The sequence below is a fragment of the Neomonachus schauinslandi genome, chromosome 2 (genome assembly GCF_002201575.2).
Source record: "Neomonachus schauinslandi chromosome 2, ASM220157v2, whole genome shotgun sequence".
Lineage (NCBI taxonomy): Eukaryota > Metazoa > Chordata > Mammalia > Carnivora > Phocidae > Neomonachus > Neomonachus schauinslandi.
In genome coordinates, this window is record NC_058404.1 from 61,379,413 (window position 1) to 61,396,301 (window position 16,889).

The following is a 16,889-nucleotide window of genomic DNA, read 5'->3' on the forward strand; positions in this document are numbered from 1 at the left end:
AGTTGGTTAAGCGTCCTGACCTTTGGCTTAGGTCATGATCTCAGAGCCCTGGGATTGAGCCGTGTCTGGCTCCGGACTCAGGGGGGAGTCTGCTTCTCCTTTTGCCTCTGCCCCTCCTCCTGTTTATGCTCTCTCTCTCACTGTCTCTGAAATAAATACAATCTTTTTTTTTTTAAGATTTTATTTATTTATTTGACAGAGAAAGACACAGCAAGAGAGGGAACACAAACGGGGAGTGGGAGAGGGAGAAGCAGACTCCCTGCCGAGCAGGGAGCCCGATGCGGGACTCGATCCCGGGACTCCAGGATCATGACCTGAGCCGAAGGCAGTCACTTAACCAACTGAGCCACCCAGGCTCCCTAAATACAATCTTTAAAAAAATAAAAATGATTGGAAAATAAAGATACATTCAGAAAAATATATAAAAGTTATAGCACAAATTGCATATGCTAGAAGAACTATAAAACGATATGCTTCCACAAATAAAATTATACACGAGAACCCAAAAAGGAAGTGTGAATTGCAAGAAGCAATGATGGGCAAATAAATTGGTAGATTTGATCATTTTAAATTAGCTATGTCAGTAAAAATAATAATAGAAATAATGACTATTTTACAGTGGTTTGTTGGTAAAGTGAGGTGTAGCTCATGGAAAATGGTGTGGAAGTTGAATATAAAAGATTTGGTGTTAACATGTTCTAAGATCTTGGTACTCTTCAGACGGAGGATAATCTCTTTTCTAGAGAAAAGTTAAAAATATATATATAATTAACACACTATGAGGCAGGAAAGAGGAAAGAAAACTGAAGGGAAAAAAAGAAACACTGCAGAATAGAAAGCACAAAATAGGGGCCCTGGGTGGCTCAGTCGGTTAAGCATCTGCCTTCGGCTCAGGTTATGGTCTCAGGGTCCTGGGATCAAGCCCTGCATCGCTTCTCCCTCTCCCTCTGCTGCTCCCCCTGCTTGTGCTCTCTCTCTCTGTCAAATAAATAAATAAAATCTTTAAAAAAAAAAGCACAAAATAAAGTGAGGGGAAAGAGTACAGTTGCATAAAAAAAAATCACATTTGAAACAGAACAAGAGATAGGTCACCTTAGATTGGGCTTATAAATCCATCTAAGAGTTTTTAAGAGCATTCTTAAAATATAAAATTAAGCATTGGAAATAAAGGAATTCAGACAAAAGTTAACTGGGCAAATACTAATCAAAAGAAAATTAGTTATAGCAATATTAATATCAGAAAAAGTCCACAAATGGTGGAAGTGAGGAGTTGGACATTTATTCAGTTGATTCAGATTTGGTTGTCTCAGCATACCTATTCCAAATGACCAATGCTTGACCCTCTCAAAATCCTCTTTTTTTTCTGCTCAACAGGGAGCATTGTTCCCATGCCCATCTTCACACTCAGTTCCCCTAGAATGGATTCTTACCCTTTCTCTCCTGGACTTTCGTTAGTTTCCTTGTCTTGACCAATTTTATTCAAAACATAACTAAATTTTTGTGAGTGATCTCTTTACCATAAAACCTAATTATGTCACTCTCCAAATTAAAATCATTCAGTGACATGGCATTTCTAAAAGGTAGAACTCCAAAAGGTAAAAAGCTTCCATCTGCCTCCCCCGTGTTTTTTCATAATACTTGCAGGCAGCATGCACATTTTATATTTCATCGATCCTAAACTATCGGTCCTTCCAGGGATAGGGCATCCTTTTTATACTTTTATGCATTTCATACTATCTCCTTATATGGAGTTTTCTTTCATTTTGCACATTGTACATGTTTCAAAACCTGCCTAAATTTGTATTCATTCTAATTATCTCTCATTCACCACTATATGACTCCTTCAACTGTGTGTGTATGTATTTTCACATAGCTAAATATATATATATACATTAAATATGTATATATATACATTAAATATGAATGTGTATAATTTCCACTTAACAATGTATTCTAATTGTTTTTTTATATATCTCTTTTCCAATTGAAATGTTGAGTCTGTTGAGGATAGGATCCATTCCATGTAGGATATCTGGTGTCAAAAATGTATGCTGAAATCCAGTAACATTCAATCTTGAAAGAAGAATGTGAATTTGGAGATCATTTAGTCCAAAAGCTTGATTTTTTATAGATGAATCTATCAGGCTACATAGAGATTACTATTTTTTACTACATTTGTCTTTGAAAAATCTGAATCAATATTGGGAATGTTAAGTTTTCATTGTATTTGTCAAGTTTCTAAGAAATCTTTTCTCTGGCATTGGCTTAACTAAGGTAACTGGTTCATTATTAGCCCCACTAAAAATAAAATGCAGAATTATTTAAGAGGGCTTTAGCCTAGAATCACTGGGATTTAATCTTCTAAAAATCTAGGCTTTTTTTACTCTTAAACACTCTTAAATTCCAGAAGAGATTTTGTGCGGATTAGGAGTTCTGATCTTCCCTGTTAAAGCTTATTTCAGTTCTTGATACTAACAATAATACCTATTTTTGCACCTTAATGACACCACTTTTTGCCTTTTCCTCTTTTAAGACCACCTGCATGAAATATGAATACTAATGATTCCTCAGCTGCATTGGGAATTCAGCACCTTTCAGTCACAGTCCATGTTTGTTTTCTTGACCTAGCATCTGCATTACGTGTCCTTGCTTTTTGGTTACCCTGATGTAAGGACCTCTCCTCAAGAATTAGATCTTTTTTAACTGACATATCTGTCTACACTCACGTTTGCTTCCTGCTCTCACCTACCCTTGCTGGTTCAGGTACTTCCACCATTATCAGCTGGGTCAGGCTGGATATGTCCTAGATTTCCCTGGTCTAGCAATGAGTGGGGGATTCTAGACTGAAAAACAAATATTCTGGTGAAAGAGTGAGGGAAATCTATATCACAAGTGAAATGCAACTACATAACAGGTGAAAGTATAAGGCAATTGTTTGGAATTAAGACTTCTTTTTTTTTTTTTTTTTGAAACAAAGCAAAACAAAAAACAGTATTAGTTAGGTTCCCAGGTTAGTTCACATCAATCAGAAAGATTACAAAAGATTAAGACAAAAAGAACATGGCCAAATGAATTCAAGTGTGCTAGCTGAAGTCTTTCTAGGGATCATTGTACTGGATGCTTGAGAAAAACTGAAATGCACTAATATGGTAATAGAGAATAGAATAGGAGATGTTAATTTGAAAAAGATGGAAAAAAGAGGATAGCAACAGAGGGAGGTGATGAATTTATGCCAGGTTTTTTTTTAAATACAGGATTGATTCTAATCCATGGGCTTCAGCCAAGGGGAAGATGGTTGTGTTATTGTTGTGATTTCAAGAATAAAATCCCAAGCATCTGTATTTACAGTGTGTGATGTTTTATAATTTTTTAAGCTGCCAACAATGTAAGTTCTGCTCAAAAATACAGATGGTTAAAATCACATGCACAGAAAGTGATCTTTTCCTTATTGCAGATCCTATGTATCTGATTCTTCATGTTCACTTTCTATTATATTTTCCAGCTCCTGACAAATACTACTACTCTTTTATTTGACCATTTATGTAGAATTTTATGCAAAATTTTATTAAAATAATTTTCATGTGCTATATTTGTTCTGGTAATTTCCTCTCATTATACACTAATTTTTGAGTTCTCATTACTTTTATTAAGTAAATATAATGTAAGAAGTCCCATGGAACTTTAGAAAATTATCTAATGTAAGCTGTATAAGGTAAATAAAACCAGAAGAAATAAGTAAAGATAACTACTAATGGTCTGCATTTGGTGTGTAACTAGATTAACTATGATAGTTTCACATGTATCATACTATTTTATTCCAAAACAAAAACACTCCCTTTTCAGAATATTATGTCCTAAGTTAAATATATTCGCACTGAGTGTAGGACATATGAATATAAGATACAGTGGTAGGTATAATGACATTGCTTTTTATGCAGAATTGTTTAATTTTAATCAATATTTAAAAGTGATATTAACAATGAAAAGTCAAAATAGGGGGCACCTGGGTGACCCAGTTGGTTAAGTGTTCAACTCTTGGTTTCAGCTCAGGCCATGATCTCGGGGTCCTGGGATCGAGCCCTACATCAGGCTCCATGCTCTGCGTGGAGTCTACTTGGGATTCTCTCTCTCTCTCTCCCTCTGCCCTTCCCGCTCATGCTGCCTCTCTCTCTCTTTCAAATAAATAAATAAAATATTAAAAAATAAAAATAGGCTAATGATTAGAAATAGCACCAAACATTTTAATGCCTTCTAAGTTATCGTATGTTTTTCTTTTATGTTGTTTAACAAGAAGTCATGCAGATCTAAAGTGCAATAGTTCAGTGAGACAGTTTTCTAATTAGTGATAATTTAAACTGTGATAATATAATGAGAATGTTCTAGCAACTTGCATTTGCATGGTGAACAAAGTATATTGAACATTTCATAAAGAGTAAAATTACTATTGTTGGTCTTAAGTTTTGAAATTACTTGGAAATTAAGAGAAGCTATAATTGATCTAATCATTGATTGTCAAAATTTTTTTTCTTAGAGGAAACTTAAACATTTATGTTCCAAATAGATGCATTTGACCATTTTATTATGATGTAAGATGTCTACTAGTGAACATGTTATCAACTATATGTGTTAGTATTTTTAATTTTAAATCTCATGAGTATTTGAAATCTCAAGAGTTTTGTAGAAATATATATTTTTGAAGAAAGAAAATATATAGGTTTTCTACAAGATTTATTTATTTATTTATTTTAGAAAGAGAGAGAGAGCATGAACGGGGGTCGGGGGAAGGGGAGAGAATCTCAAGCAGACTCCTTGTTGAGTCTGAAGCCTGACAAAGGCACAATCCCATGACCCCAAGATCATGACCTGAGCCAAAATCAAGAGTTGAATGCTCAACCAACTAAGCCAACCAGGAGCTCCAAAATATGTGTTTTTATATATATGCATCTATATATGCAGTTTATATCTGTATTTGATTGAAATTGGCTTTATTTATTGTTTATGAAAATGTATTAACTTTAGTTAGGTTATTGACTTAACACATTCATAAAGCTAAATTTGATTTGTACACCAGATGTTAGCTTTAGTTTACGCAGGTTTAAGATTTGAAAAACTTGGCTCAAATCCACATTTCATGTTCAGTGAAAAGTTCAGGGCTCTCCCAAATACTTCTTCATATTCTAAATACACATTTTTCAGGTCACCTTGGCTCCATTTTTCTACATGCATTAGAATTTTATTTTCAGTTTCCATCCTGCATGGTTTTTTTTTCTCTCAGTTGTGACATGTACCCAAAGTGGACACTCAGTGCCTTTTTCTTATTTGTGCCAACTCCCTCCCTGGCTTTCTACCCACATAAATCACAACATAATATCACCAAACATCACCAATAGTGATTACCGATAGCAGTATTATTCATAATAAACAAAAGGTAGAAACAACCAAAATTCCCCTCAGCAAGTGAATGGATAAATAAAATATGGCATATCTATACAATGGAATGATATTTAGCAATATAAAGAAATGAAGTAGTGATGCATACTAGGACATGGTTGGGCCTTGAAAACATTGCCCCAAACAAAGGAAGCCAGTCACAGAAGACCACATATTGTATAATGCCATTTACACAAAATATTCACAATAAGCAAATCTATAGAAACAGAAATTATATTAGTGTGTGCTCCTATTAGAGGTTGTGAAGGAGCTGGTGGAGTATCGTTTCTTTGAGCTGATAAAAATGTTCTAAAATTGATTATGATAGTAGTTTCACAGCTGTTAATATACTGAAAACTACTGAATTTTAAACATGAAAAGAATGAATTGTATGCAAGTTATCTTATTAAAACTGTTATTTAAAATACCACCAACAAATCACACAGTCTTTGTGTTGGCATCCACCGAGAGAGGTTTTGTCTAGAGAAATGGTGGTTCAAACATCAGGCACAATTTAAAAATGAAAATGAAACATCTCAGTTATTACCATGATGCACTCAGCCAGTTCCTAGTACAGCTGTAGACTTTTTTTTGCATATCCAAAGACTTATTAATGCCCACTAACATCTTTTGGGTTTAATTCTTTATCTCTAACCACCTGCATCTATCTAGGGAAAGCAGAAGCAGAAATTATAATTCTCCACTGACAGAGATATTACATTAACATACCCCAACTTTATTTCTGCACCTTTACTGCCTAGAAGATAGTAACAACTGTAGAAAATTTTGGTCTTGAAGTTTGTTTTGTTTACACATTTTTTGTTCATAGGGCTGTATGTTTGCTTCTGAATAGAATAAATAAAACTAAACTGCAGCCGTCTATGAACTCTGAGTTAGGCAGGTAGAAATAGAAGCATCTCTTAAAAGAGGAAGAATGTGAAGAAAATTTAGAGCTGAACTGCTATGTAAATTCCTTGATCAAACTGTTTGATGAGATTAGATACCTCCATTTTGCAGAAACATATCTTAATATTTTCTGAACAATTTTTTTTAGCTTTAGATCCAGCTAAAGATCCATGCCTAAAGATGAAATGTAGTCGCCATAAAGTATGCATTGCTCAAGATTCTCAGACTGCAGTCTGCATTAGTCACCGGAGGCTTACACACAGGTAAACATTATTAAATTAAATTCCACTGATTGAATAGTACTCTTTACCATGAATAACTGCAGAGTGTAAATATTTGGCAATATCTGCTAAGTTTTTATCCAGAGTTTTATTGAAACAATTTTAGAAGCTTGGTTAATACAATTATGATTCACTTGGGTTAAACATTGTAATCAGTCAGAATTACTATAGATTACAGAATTTAGGCATATATTATTAAATAAAGGAGATTTTGTGAAGATTGGGTTAAAGTGTTACACTTTTTCCATTTTAAAGACTAAGTATAATTTTGGTACACTCTAAATATTTATGCTTATGCCTTTTGAAAGATATTTTCCTTAGGGAAGAATTGGAAAAAAAGTTAAAGGGAAAAAAATGAGAGATGTTCATAAAAAAAGATGAAAATTCACAATATAGAAACATGGACCTAAAATCCTTGAGGACACCTTCCTTTAAGGAAGCACTCATACTCATACTCTACTCATACTGGTGGAGTCCTTGTAGTCTGGAAGCTGACACAAAATTTAAAAAGAAGAAAGGGCTTTAAGTATTTTTTTTTTATAATGGTATCACTGCTTCTGTCAGATATGCTCTATTTTGAAAAGGATCAGTAATTTAGAAATAGCCTGTGTAGTTTCATGCTGAGTCCTAAGGATTGAAACATGCCATAACCAAAAGTGAAATCACTGGGTAACTGACTGAAGCAAGAAGGTATATTCAATCTTTAAAAAAAAATCTCTTTATGAGAACACTCTTTTTTGTGATATCGGACCTGTATTGCTCTTACATCAAATGAGCAAGGGAATTTCGCTATTTGGGTATGTTCAAAGATTAAATGCATTTTGACTTCAGTGTACTTACTCTAAAGTATATTATTCAAACACACCAACAGAGATTAAAAACATTAGAGGATAGGAATGTAAGTAACATTTCTAGAAAATGGCAAAATTTAAATTTTGTTGACTTTTCTTATTGAATTAAAAGCACATATGCATAAAGCCTGCTATTACATGCTCAATGGAGTAGAAGAGTTTATTCCATAATGCCACATCTACAGTGGCAGATTTCAAGTGCCAAGGCAGGCTAATGCAACCAAGATAAAGAGTTTAGGAATGAGTTCACTTGGGACAAAAGAATCATGGCATACCAATAGTGTACTTGCAGAAGTAAGAGAGAGAGGAAGAAAGAGAACAACAGTTTGGGGATGTGAAGTGTAAAAGACTTCTAGGAAATAGCATTGCTATAAAGTCAATGTACTGTGGGAGGGCACAGAATGGGAAAGCGGAATTATCAGCAATATATTCCCTACTCAATCATGTCCTCTATGTTAATTTTATCAAGGGATACCAAAACTTCAGGCCAGAATTTTATTTTTCTATTTATTTCCTTAGGATTTCAAAAAGCTTCTGCATTTCTTGGATTCATATTAATTAATCATCAAAAAATTAAATATTAATATGCAAATGTATGTATGAAGGGGATGGGGAAGAGTTGATTTTTACTTGAGGGATCAATACAAGGGTGGTGTTGAAATGAATTCCTGTATAATCCCTCACCTAAATTGCAGAGACTTAGTCAATTCATTTCATATAAAAGCCAAAACTGTTTTATCACAACTTTCAGAGACCCTGGGAAGGATTTTCATCTACACACATTTAACACCTCATTGGCCATTTCACCCCTGGTCCCCTGAACCAAGTCAAAGAGCAACTGAAGAACTCACAGTTAATCTCATGCTTGGGGCAGGGACTCTTTCCTTTCCACAACTGCTGAGCACTGAAGCCAGGAGAGGTTAAAGTAACTGACTCAAGATCACAGAGCTGGGAATTTTCAGAGCATTGATTGATTCCAGTCTATATATACTGACACCAAAGTCCATGCTTTTTACAACTGTGCTGTCTCACTGCTTCTCTAAATTATTAAGAAGAAAACAACGCATAACTGCAGACAGAAAGAAACTTCCTTAACATGATAAAGGCTCAGAACCAATAGTTAGAATATTTCTTTAATATAAACAGGTGACGTGTCTTGAATTGAGAACCATTGCCATCTCTGCCTGTGGTGTAGTAGGGGGCTGGGGCAGTGGGGGAGACTACTATGTTTTCAGTAGGTGGACTTTCAAGTGTTTTATGTAAATAGTATTTAGCCCTGTTCTATTTCTGATAGACACTATTATAAAATTTGCACTCAATACACACTATATTCAATAAATAAATAACTAGTTTCCAAAGAATTGATTTTAAGATGAATATTTGGTATGTTTTATTCGCTTTGAGGATGTGAGTGCATAGTGAATATTTATACAACACTTAGGGAAGGAGAGTTTTACCAAGCAGTTTGATCAATAAAAGTGGCTAATGGAAATAAAGCAGGTCTTAAATCTGGGGGTTGTGTGTGTGATATGGGGATGGGGTACAGAAAACAAGGAAAACAGTTTAATTAATCAATTCTGGCCACTTACATAGTTTAGATTAGAAATTACTACTGTTTTTATTTAAAGGAACAGCTTATTAATTTTTTTTTCCTTTTTTGATCTCATAAAAGAGAAAATGGAATTTTCTATTTGCTTTGTAGGGAGAATCTTATTTTTCAAAGAAGTTTTCCTAATTTCCCACCCCTCCCAAACTAGATGACACATCCATTTTCCCACTACCTTAGAACCCTGAACTCATTTTGAAATACTCATTACATTTGTAATAAGTTGTCTAACATTAATCTCCTTCAACTGACAGGAAGTTTCATGAAGGCAGTGTCTATGTCTTACTTACTACTTTATACTCAACTTGACATGCTGGCTAGTATATATTTTCTTTGGAGAATGTATTAAGATAGCTTTTATTTTTGAATAAGCTAAGAGAAGAAAATTGAGTAGTTTGATCAATTGAACTGGTCAACCTAGATAATCTAAGTCTGAAGTTTTTTTCTGTGTGCCGTGTGCTTATTGATTAAAGATAGTCTGGAAAGGACATAAGAGTCAATCAACAAACATCTTTAAATAAATTCATTGAGAAAGAAGGGTTCAAGATGGCAGTGTAGGAAAATCCTGAACTTACCTCCTTTGGTGGACACAACAAATTTACAACTACATATGGAATAATTTTCTCTGAAAAAGACCTAAAAACTGAATGAACAGAGCCTCCACAACAATGGAGAAAAGGGTACATTAGGAAACAACACACACACACACACACACACACACACTCACACACACAAAACAGGAACAGCAATCCATAATCAGGATGGATTTCAAAAATACAGAACTTTTCCCTAAGAAGTGAAAGATCTATGCTCTACATCAGGCACCCCAACCCCTAGACCCTTCACAGGACAGATGAGTGCCCCAAATGCCTTGCTTTCAAAACAAATGGGAATTACATCCAAGAAAACCATTTGGTTTGTCCTAGGATCCAGCACAAAATCAACTATTTGAAAGTACCTAAAACATATGTGAAGGAGATGTAATTACTGATCTTAAAGCATCTGCTGGAAAGACGATAACTTGTTGGGACTCTCTCTGAGGACAAAGTCATTGTTAGGTACCATTTTTGCAAACTCATTGCAAATGCAGGCACTGGTGGATACCATCTTAGAACTCTCCCTCTAACCTGTTAGCACCAGAGGGTATGCGCTACTGAGGGCCCCACCAACTCCCATGCTGCAGCCACACATCGCATGTGGGCTCGAGTGAGAGCCATGCCCACCCCTATGTCACACAACCACATGCTACAACTGGGCCAGTGAGATCCTTGCCCACTCCCATCCTGTAGCTGCAGCTTCACAACAGCAGCTCACACAGGGGATGCCTCTGGCTGCCAGGGAGGATAGCACTTCTAAGCCTTACATTATCTCCTACATTAGGATATGTCCTACATTAAACCACTCCTTTGAGATGGGAAGAGGTAGCTGATTTGCCTAATACATAAAAACAAACACAGAGGGTCAGGCAAAATGAGGAAAGAGAAGACTCTTGCAAAAAACAGACACGACAAAACCTCAGCAAAAGACATTAATGAAGCACAAATAAGCAATTTACCTGATAAAGAGTTTGTAGGAATGGTCATAAAGATGCTTCCTGAACTTGGGAGAAAAATGGATGAACACAGTGAGAACTTCAACAAAGAGATAGAAAATCTAAGAAAGCACCAAACAAAAAAATATAAAGCTGAAGAATACAATAACTAAACTAAAAAATTACCTTTGAGAGTCTCAACAAGAAATTGGATGAAGCAGAAGAATGGATCAGTGAGCTGGAAAACAAAGCAATGACACTCACCCAGATAGAGCAGAAAAAAGAAAAAAAAAATTAAAGTGAAGCTATTTTAAAGGACCTCTGACAAAGAATTAAGCAGAATAACATTTGTATTATAGGGGTGTAAAAAAGAGAAAGGAGAGAAAAGTCCAGAAAACTTATTTGAAGAAACTATGGCAGAGAACTTCCCTATCCAGGAAAGAAAACAGACATTCATGTCCAAGAAGCCCAGAGAGTTCTAAACAAGATAAACACAAAGGGATCCACACTAAGGCACATTATAGTTAAAATGTAAAAGTTAAAGAGAAAAAAAAAAAATCTTAAAAGCAGCAAGAGGAAAACAACTAAAAGGGAAACCCATAACACTATCAGAAAATTTTCAACACAAACTTTGCTTGCCAGAGGGAGTGGCATGATGTATTCAAAATACTGAAAGAAAAAAAAAAAAAAAACTTTCAGCCAAGAATTCCTTACCCTGTAAGGTTATCATTCAGAATTAAATGGGGGAGATTAAGAGTTTTCCAGACAAGCAAAAAGCAAAGAAGTTCATCGCCACTAAACCAGCCTTACAAGAAATGTTAAAGGGACTTCTGTGAGTAGAAAAGAAATGGCCCTAATTAATCACAAGAAAACATATGAAAGTAAAATATCTCACTGGAAAAGGTGAACATATAGTAAAGACAGTGAATCAATCAATTATAAGACAAGTATGAAAGTTAAAGACAAAAGTAGTAAAATTAACTAAAACTACATTAACTAATTAAGGGATGTATAATATAAAAAGATCAACTTAGGGGCACCTGGGTGGCTCAGTCTGTTGGGCATCTGACTTTGGCTCAGGTCATGATCTTGGAGTTGTGGGATCAAGCCCCACATTGGGCTCTCTGCTCAGCAGGGAGTCTGCTTCTCCCTCTTGCTCTCTCTTTCTCTCTCTCTCAAATAAATAAGATCTATAAAAAAAAAATCACTTAACCACCTGTTACATATATAGAATGTTATATGTGAAACTCACAGTAACCACAAAGCAAGAACTTATAGTAAAAATACAAAAGAAAATGGTAAAAGAATCTAAACATAACACTAAAGAAAATCACCAAACCACAAAGGAAGAGACAGGAGAAAAAAGAACAGACTGCTAGAAAACAATTAACAAAATGGCAATAAGTGCATACCTATCAATAATTGTTATTAATGTAAGTGGACTGTACTCGCCAATCAAAGACATAGAGGGGCTGAATGGATAAAAAACATAATCCATCGGTAGAAGACTCTACGATGGCACCGCGGAGTGGTGCAGAGCCAGATGGGAGCGACGTGGGACGTGCCGGATCTGCCTCACCGAACCATGTCAAAGCAAGAAGCAGGCACCAACGCCTCCTCGTGGGTCGTTGCTTTCAGGCGAAACTTGGCAGTGTCCCGTGCGCTGGAAAGGAGGCCGACGGAGGACCCGAATCGAAGAGGTCAGGAGGCCGGTAGGGGTGGCAGCGGTGGAGGGTGGAGGAACCCCTCCAGCCTCCAGCAACCTGTGGCCTCTGGCCTCTGAGAACCGCCGCTTTGCTTTGGCCTGAATAACGTGTGGGTCGGTCCTGTGATCGGTCGTGGAGGGTCAAAAATAAAAGACATCCAAAGAAAATACAGATAATAAAAGGTCATTCAGAAGAAGTAGAGGTCAGAATCTTTGGCAACAAGGTGATGCAGGCGAAGGCCAAAACAGTGATAGATAATCTTGTTAAAAAACAAGAAAATTACAATTCAAAACTCAACTGATATTGTTGCATTCCAACCTTCTGTTGGAAGAGATGTAAAGACAGGTAGTAATGTTACAGAGAATCAGCCATTGATTGGGATCAAATTTGAGAAGATGCTTTGAAATGGGGGGAAAAAAAGTGGAAAGATTTACCACCAATTAAGAAAAACCTTTACTTGGAGTCAGAAGCAACAAGTTCAATGTCACAAGTGCAAGTAGACACTTGGAGGAAAGAAAATTATAATATAATGTGTGATGACTTGAAAGAAGGGGAGAAGCGTCGTATACCCAATCCTACTTGTAAATTAGAGGATGCTTTTCAGTGTTATCCTGAGGTTATGGAAAACATTAAAAAGGCAGGCTTTCAAAAGCCAACACCGATCCGGTCGCAGTCATGGCCGATAGTTTTACAAGGTGTAGATCTTATAGGAGTAGCCCCAACTGGAACTGGGAAAACACTGTCCTACTTAATGCCTGGATTTATACACTTGGATTCACAGCTTGTAATTAGTGGAAAAAGAAATGGACCCGGCCTGTTAGTCCTTACACCTACGCGCGAGTTAGCACTTCAAGTGGAAGCTGAATGTTCTAAGTATTCATATAAAGGCCTCAAAAATGTGTGTATATATGGCAGTGGAGATAGAAATGGACAAATACAAGATCTGAAAAAAGGAGTAGATATTATTATTGCAACTCCTGGAAGACTGAATGATCTACAAATGAATAACTTTGTTAACCTCAGAAATGTAACCTACTTAGTTTAGATGAAGCTGACAAGATGCTAGATATGGGATTTGAACCCCAGATAATGAAGATTTTATTAGATGTGCGCCCAGACAAGCAGACTATTATGACAAGTGCAACGTGGCCATATGCTGTCTGTCGACTTGCACAGACTTATTTGAAAGAGCCAATGATTGTATGTGTTTGTACTTTGGATCTAGTGGCAGTAAGTACCGTGAAACAAAACATAATTGTCACCACTGAAGAAGAGAAATGCTCTCATATCCAAACTTTTCTAAAAAGCAAGTCTCCCAAAGACAAAGTCATAGTGTTTGTCAGCAGAAAAGCTGTTGCTGACCACCTATCAAGTGACTTGATTCTGCGACATGTATCAGTGGAATCCCTTCACGGTAATAGGGAACGGAGTGACCGAGAGAGGGCATTAGAAAACTTTAAAACAAGTAAAGTAAGAATATTGATTGCCACCAACTTGGCATCTCGGGGTCTTGATGTCCTTGATATCACACACGTCTATAATTATGATTTCCCCCAGAGCATCGAAGAATACGTGCAGAGTAGGGCACACTGGAAGAGCAGGGAGAACTGGGATATCTATTATTCTCCTCACTAGAAATGACTGGGGGGTTGCTGGAGAGTTAATTAATATTCTGGAAAGAGCACAACAGAGTATCCCAGAGGATCTTGTGGCAATGGCCAGGAGGTATGAGGTGAATAAACTGAAAAAAGAAATGGAGAAAAAATTGAGGAAACCCCAAGGAAAACCCCAGAAGTTTTATTATTAATGCCCTTGTTGAAAAGTGGTACCAGCCTCCTGAGAGGAGATCTCAAGATATATGGAAGTATGGGAAACATGCTGGCACTATGAAGAAATAAGTGATTCTTAAAATAATAGTGTTTAAAAATGTAGAATTTGGTATTTTATACTTTCTTTAATAAAATAAAAAGTATTTAAACTTGAGTTAAATTTTTTTTTCATGGATATTAAGGAATGTAGCATTACATTTTTTCACTTTTTACTATCTGTATTTAAAAATGTAAATTTTATCTCCTGTAATATTGTTATATTAAGGTCAGTCTTTAAAGAGTTGAAAGCCTGTTCAGATGTCATGGAAGTGAAAGATACTTTAACAAATAAATGTTTTTTTTATGATAAAGAGAAAAAAAAAACATAATCCATCTATTATGCTGTCTACAAGGGACTAACTTTATTTTTTTAAGTTTATTTATTTAGTTAGTTAACTCATTAGTTATGTAATCTCAACACCCAGTGTGGGGCTCAAACTCATGACGCCAAGATCAAGAGTCACATGCTCTTCCAACTGAGCTGGCCAGGTGCCCCAAGACTCACTTTAGAAGTAGGGTCACACACAGACTGAAAGAGAAGGGATGGAGAAAGATATTCTATGCAAAAGGAAACAGAAAGCTGGTGTAGCTATACTCATATCAGAGAAAATAGACTAAAATAAAGACTGTATAACAGACAAAGAGGGGCATTACATGATGATAAAGAGGACAATCCAACAAGAAGATATAACAATTTTAAATATCTATGCACTTAACATAGGAACACCTAAATAATAAAGCAAATATTAATGTACCTAAAGGGGGGAATTGACAGCAATACAATAATTGTAGGAGATGTTAACATCAGAATTACATCATTTCATATCTTATTCAGACAAAAACTCAATAAGGAAACATCAGACCTAAATGATACATTAGACCAGATAGACTTTATACAGAACATCCCATCCAAAAGTAGTGGAATATATATTGTTCTTAAGTGCACATGAAATATTCTCCAGGGTAGATCACATATTGGAACACAAAATAATTCTCAATAAATTCAAGAAGGTTGAAATGATATCAAGTATCTTTTCCAACTACAGTGGAGTAAAACCTGAAATCAATTACGAATTGAAAACAGGAAAAAAAAAAACATAAAAATGTGGAGATTAAAAAATGTGCTATTGAACAACCAAAGGGTCATTGAATAAATTGGAGGAAAAAAAAAAAAGACGTAGAGGCAAATGAAAACAAAAATAGGACATACCAAAATCTATGGGATGCAAAAAATGCAGTTCTGAGAGGGAAGTTCATAGCAATAAAGGCTTACTTCAAGAAAAAAGAAAAAAATCTCAAATAAAAAAATCTAACTTTACACCTAAAGGAACTAGAAGAAGAGGAACAAATGAATTCCAAAGTTAATAGAAGGAAGGAATTAATAAGGATCAGAGTAGAAATAAGTAAAATAGAGAGTAAACAGACAATAGTAAAGATCAGTAAACTAAGAACTGGTTCTTTGAACAAAATTGACAAAGAATTAGCTAGACTAACTAAGAAAAAAAACCACAGAGGGTTCAAATAAATCAAATCAGAAATAAAAGAGTAAGTTACAGTTGATACCATAGAAATACAAAGGATCATAAAAAAATACTACAAGTCTATATTAACAAATTGGACAACCTAGATGAAATAGATAAATTTCTAGAAACACATGATCCTCCAGGACTGGTTTATGAAGAAATAGAAAATCTGAATAAACTAATTTCTAGTGATAGTGAATTAGTAATAAAAAAATCTCCCAAGAAATGAAAGTCCAAGACCAATGATTTCACTAGTGAATTCTGTCAAACATTCAAAAATTTAATACATTTTCTTTTCAAACTCTTCCAAACAATTAAAGAGGAAGAATACTTCCAAACTCATTTTATGAGGCTAGCCTTATCCTAATTCCAAAATCAGAGAAGGACAGTACACACACACACACACACACACACAAACACACACACATGAAGGCCAATATCTCTCATGAACATAGATGCAAAAATCCTCAACAAAATATTAGCAAACCAAATTCAACAATACTTTAAAAGGATTATGCCCCACAATCAAGTGGGATTTATTCCTGGATTGCAAGAATGGTTCAACATCCACAAATCAATCAGCATAATACTCACATTAACAAAAAGAAGGATAAAATCATATCATCTCAGTTGATGCAGAAAAAAATTGGCAACAATCAACATTCATTTATTATAGAAACTCTCAACAAAATGTATATGTAGAGGAAATGAACTTAATAAAGGCTGTATATGACAAATCCACAACTTACATCATTCTCAATGGTGAAAAACTGAAAGTCTTTCCTTAAGATCAGTAATAAGACAAGAATTCTCATTCCTTCAACTACTTTCATTCAACATAATATTGGAAGTCCTAGCCATAGCAATAAGGTAAGAAAAAGAAGTAAAAGCCACCCAAATTAGAAGGAAATACAACTGTCACTATTTGCAAATGATATATGATACTATATGCATAAAACTCTGAAGTTCTTACCAAGAAAACCTAGATAGCTAATAAACAAATTCAGTAAAGTTGTAGGATACAAAATCGATATACAGAAATTTATTGCATTTCTACACATTATAACAAACTATCAGAAAGAGAATTTAAGAAAACAATCCCACTTAAAATTGCATTGAAAAGAATAAAATACCTAGGTATGAATTAAATCAAGGAGGTGAAAGACCTATATTCTGAAAACTGTAAT

At 35.2% G+C, this 16,889-nt stretch overlaps 1 protein-coding gene across 4 annotated transcripts in view; it reads left to right on the forward strand.

The window, feature by feature from the left end:
• Positions 1-16,889, forward strand: part of SPOCK3 (SPARC (osteonectin), cwcv and kazal like domains proteoglycan 3) — a 479,792-nt gene that overhangs the window by 199,076 nt on the left and 263,827 nt on the right. For 3 of the 4 annotated variants that reach the window (XM_021698836.1, XM_021698837.1, XM_021698838.1), the window contains one exon: positions 6,485-6,599. The exons of the other annotated variant lie outside the window; for it this stretch is intronic. In XM_021698836.1, coding sequence (XP_021554511.1) covers positions 6,485-6,599 — 115 coding nt within the window. The remainder of the gene's footprint in view (positions 1-6,484; positions 6,600-16,889) is intronic. 4 annotated transcript variants of the gene reach the window in all.